The following is a 4,915-nucleotide window of genomic DNA, read 5'->3' as shown; positions in this document are numbered from 1 at the left end:
ACGAGAAAAAGAAAACGAAAAGTAGCGTGGCTATACAAAGCTATGAAATGTCAGCAAAAGTATGTTTTTATTTGTTCCCAGCTTGCACGCCGTGCGAAATTTTCTAAGACAAATGCAAAACTTGCGCAAAGCTAAATAGAAAGCATTTATATCGCCCGAGAAGGAAATAATGCTGGATGGAGTTCCAGGCGAGAAAAACGCCGCTCTTTTTTCAAAAGGTTGTTGAATGGCGTCGTGTGAAACGTACAAGGCGTTAGAAGGTGTCGTCGGAATGGTATTTTTCAAAATGTTAATAAATTGTGGGGTTGTGTGAGTTTTTTCTTCAAACTCGTTACTTTTCAGTATTTTTCAGGTTAACAAAAATGTGTTTTTTTGAGAAAATGGCCCGGTTGGCTCAGACGATTCTGGGTCTGGGGGTTTTGCGCGATGTTGTGTTTTTTTCATGGCAGTTGGTTACAGAAATTTCATTACATACTTAAATCGGCCAATTTCACATAGGCAATAGAATAAAGTAATAACATTAGACGTTAACGAGAAGCCCTAGTGCCTTTGGGAACATTAGTGGAATATGAGTTGTTTTCCGATGTTTGTGAAACACTTGACAAAGTACAAATACAAAGTGAGATGAATGTGACAAATCCATGAGAAAGAGAGGCAAATGTCTCAAACCAAAAGTGTTTGTCGACGGTAAAACGTTAATAAGTGTGACAGCCATACGAGGAAAAAAAGAAAAGGAGTATAACTGTCGACATAGAACTATTCTGCAAGCGACAATTGTCAAGCACTCCCATTCGAATGGGTAACTGCACCATGTATTGGAAACTTTCGTGATATTTACACTTGTCTAATTGGAATTACTTTATTCTGATTGCCCTTATATCTTAAGTATTCATTGAAACGCTCGCAGTGGCGGAGGGTGATAGCAAGGCATCAAATACGTTGAGCATACACTGATAAATAAGTGTTCAACTGGCGTGAACATGCAAGTGCTCAACACTATGATGCACACTTTTGAGTGTTTAACAGTAAAGTTGACCACTTAGAAGTGTTTAACTTCAGGATTGGCCAAGCAGCTTAAAAGGGTTGAAATTTACTGTCGAACACTTTTAAGTATTTAAATATCCAATCAAACACTTCGAAGTATTCAAAAAAATAGAGCACTTGCATGTGCATGCAGGTTGCACACTTTATTTATCATAGCCCATGCAAAAGAGCGACTCCATTCTAAACGCCGTGATAGCCTACGTTGGTAAAATTTTGGCACTTCCTTTTGATTGCCAAATTTTGGCCGTCTTAGAGTATGCACATTTTGAGGCGATATTAAATTTGGGCAAAAGACGGTAAAAATTTTACAATTTAAAGAGAGTGCCAAAATTTTTGCACCCTAGGCGACCACGAACTTTAGACTGTTAGCACCTTCGTCTTTACAGTGCTCTTGCAGTATCCCCAAACTGTCACTGTACGTTCCAACAGAAGTTCACTTAGTCAAAACTCTCTCCTCAACGCTTATTGAGGGGCAATGTTTCTGACTTTGAATCAAACTTCTGTTAAAATTGGACACACAGAGAGCGATACACATAACTTCTACAAGGTCAGGTGAAAAAATGCGTGATGAAAGAAAATTTGTTACGTCGGAGATAACAGAATTTTTAACAGATACAGGACAAAAGTCCAAAAGCAGAATAGTCTCATACTGATGGAACAGAGGGACTTAATATCCTAGTGTTGCAACGGTCGAACACAGTGGGAACGGAATGATGCTTGCCAACAGTGGGACTGTGTACTGTCCTACTGTTACGACCATAGAACAGCCGTGTTCCGCCGTAAGTTTTTCAGAGTACACACTCTGAGAAATTTGAAATTTGTTTCTTTACAATTCCACTTGAAAACGAGATAGGCGAGTATAGTTGACAAAGGTTAAAATGTCGTTAAAATGTCAACCTAGCAATATTTATTTTTCGCCTTTTTTTCACCCGACCGCCCTGAATGGCCCAAGCTCCTCTCATGTAACCAACGAACCTCTAAAAGTGCATGCAAGTAGCCTAGTAGCAATCAAGGCCTTTGAATCTGCACAATTTTAATCGTGTTATGAGAGGAGGTTGCGCACCATTTGCAGTTATCTTAAAGTAATTCGGAAAAATATAATTCGTTCCTACAACATACGCTTTAGTAAACCTGAACACTGTTATTCAAATACTGTGCGTCACATTCCATTTAATGCGATTTAATGTGAATTGTGTCATTGTTTACAATATCATGTCAAAATCGTTATAAAACGCACTGAGCCCGTGAGGGCAGAGCGATGCAGGGGTGTGTAACGTTCTAACGAATGTGACATGATATTCTAAACAATGTGACACAAATCACATTATGTAGCATGTGACGTCATAGTATTTGAACAACAGTGAACAGAGCGAAAGAAATTGATTTGAACAGAACCTTCTTCGCTGTGCTCACACAAGTTGATTGAAGGGACAATTTTTTCCTGTTCATAATTGACAAGAAGTGTGCAACAACTGCTACTTCAGGAACGTTTGTTGCAATCGGCTCGTGATCAGAAAACTGAACAAATGTTAAAATGGTTCAGAAAACAAAGCGGTTGTAGAAACGGGTCGGGTGCTCTGAAGTATCGGTACTTCGACACGTTAATCCAAATTTCTACAGTGCCGTATATTCTTCCAATTTTACTTTTCCTTGAAATTATTAAAACTAATTACTGATCTTCTGAAGCATGTGTGCAAAGAACAAGCACAATGTCCCCTTTTGTAAAACAGCGTGGCACACTTGCATTTGTCAGTTACAACTTAAACCAATTTACTGGTTCGGATCGATTAATCAAGTGGTCAGTGAAACCAAATGGTTTCGCAAACGTAGCACCCAGTGTTTGCAGGACCTTACCCAGTAAGTCCCACTCTCCATTCGTGATGAAACTGCTGACGTCCCCACCGGCGTCATCCTGGAGCTGGAGGTCCAACTGCAAAGACACACGGGCTGATTAGACACGCTCTTCTACAGATCGGCCACGACGACCCGCCGCGCCCGTCGCATCGAGGGCGCGGCCTGGATGAGGGTTGCCGAGATTGGTTCCTTAATTAAGATTGTTAGACTCGCCTTTTGATTAGAAAGGGGTGCGGCGGCCTCGCCTGGGATTCAATGACCGCCGCGTGCGACGTGCTCTCGCAAAGGAAAGTTGGACCCCCCCCCTCCCCTACTCCAACCCTCGCACCTTTCCACAACCATCAAACTCACGCTCACACACACGCGCACATTAGGGCCATAGTAAGAAACACGAAAAGAGGAAACGAGATTTTCCCTGTTCAGCTCACCTGAAAACCGTCGTACGTCCAGCTTCCAAACTTCATCTCGCATTTTTGGTCATCAAAAGGGAACCACGTGATGTCTATCTTGCAGGTACTCTTGAAGATGCCCGGTGGGACGTAGAGGCAGCTCCCGTTGTTTCTCACCACTACGTTTGTCGGATATGTCCCATCGAACCCTTCGTCCGCACTGTAGAGCACACGACAGGTATAAAGACCACGCAAGAAATAAATGCATGACCCCTCCTCCCCCCTTCCCCCACCGCTGCTCGCAGAATCAGGTGATCGCCCCAAAGCGCATTGCGAGGTCGAGGTAGGCAACACCACACAACGCGTGGTCGAGGGGTTGCACCCTCACTTCCAGTTCCACATTGACCCAAAATTGATCACTAAAGTACTTTTATCAACAAGAAGACTTTGCAGTACATGATAAAGAATGATTTGAATTTTTTTTTACTGATAACGGATCAGTAGTGCAGACGTAAGTATTATTGACAGCACACATAATTTCTAGCTGGAAGTGAAAATTTACCTGTTGTACATGAGCACGTCTGGCTTCCATATACGATGTGGTGGTATCCTTAAATCTTTTACCCCGCCGAACTCTGATGTGTTCCATCTCAAGTTGACATCATTCCATTCCTATAAACGAAAAATAAGGTTTACTTTGAAATGAACTGACAAGAGAATGCATTAACTTTTGCGGGTCATCAGTAGAAGGGATACTTACCAATTTGAGCCAGATGTTCGTGATGAGCAGTTGGTTTTTCTCATCCTGAAACAGTGAGAAAGAGGGTTCAGTTGTCATCCAAAACGACGAAAAGCCATCCAGGGCGCAGGCAGCTGAACGACACATGCTCGTGGCTAAAATTATCACCCTCAACCCCCTCTACCGACCGGGCCAGGAAGGGGCAAAGACAAAAGAGAACGCCCAGCCCAGGACGGGACGAAAACGACACTGTGTCAGAGCATCCCAACCATTATCAGCACAATCTTCAAACTGTACAACCTCCCATCTAGAGAGTTTATCAACCCCAAACAAGTTTTAGACAAGTGCCCCCTTTTACTACCCACTGCACGCAAGCATTTTCCCGCCACCAAGAGCAAAAATGGTAGGGAAACGGAAACAATAATGAAAAACGGGAAAAGAAAACCAACGCAGGGATGTCAAGGTGGGATTTTGCTGATGTTAAGGAAGTTGTGTATACGCCTTTCCGCCTTTATTACACTACAAAACTGGTGGCGGCGGGGTTCGTCTAAAGCCACCGTCTGCAAACAAAACGAAGGCAACGAACCGCAAGAGGTCCGAGTAACAAAATAGAAATGCCCCAGCACACGGTAAACAAAGTTTCTTGTGTTTCAAGACCTGCTCTTGGATGTCATTGCATTGGTGCTCCCCATAAGATCCAAGACTGGTTCTTGAAATACAAAGAAACTAGTTTTACTGTGCGGTTAGCTCACACGCACGTGGCCATTGAACTGTCAAAAGCCGCCAAAAGTGTTATGGCAAGTCACTGGAATCATATGCCACACGCCACAAAAAGATAAAAGCACACGTATGCGGAGAGAGAGAGAGAGAGAGAGAGAGGCTAGGGAGG

The 4,915-nt window shown here is 42.9% G+C and overlaps 1 protein-coding gene across 6 annotated transcripts in view; it reads right to left on the bottom strand.

Annotated features, from left to right (window-relative positions):
- LOC113204207 (neuronal acetylcholine receptor subunit alpha-7) overlaps positions 1-4,915 on the bottom strand; it is a 96,233-nt gene that overhangs the window by 25,274 nt on the left and 66,044 nt on the right. For all 6 annotated transcript variants that reach the window (XM_026419280.2, XM_026419281.2, XM_052268785.1 and 3 more), the window contains exons 3-6: positions 4,048-4,092; positions 3,850-3,959; positions 3,327-3,507; positions 2,899-2,974 (exon numbers count right to left, since the gene is read on the bottom strand). In XM_026419280.2, the coding sequence (XP_026275065.1) occupies positions 2,899-2,974; positions 3,327-3,507; positions 3,850-3,959; positions 4,048-4,092 (412 nt within the window). The remainder of the gene's footprint in view (positions 1-2,898; positions 2,975-3,326; positions 3,508-3,849; positions 3,960-4,047; positions 4,093-4,915) is intronic.

The sequence above is a fragment of the Frankliniella occidentalis genome, unplaced genomic scaffold (assembly GCF_000697945.3).
Source record: "Frankliniella occidentalis isolate FOCC.00 unplaced genomic scaffold, Focc_3.1 Scaffold4, whole genome shotgun sequence".
Classification (NCBI taxonomy): Eukaryota; Metazoa; Arthropoda; class Insecta; order Thysanoptera; family Thripidae; genus Frankliniella; species Frankliniella occidentalis.
This window is presented reverse-complemented; position numbering and strand designations above follow the sequence as displayed.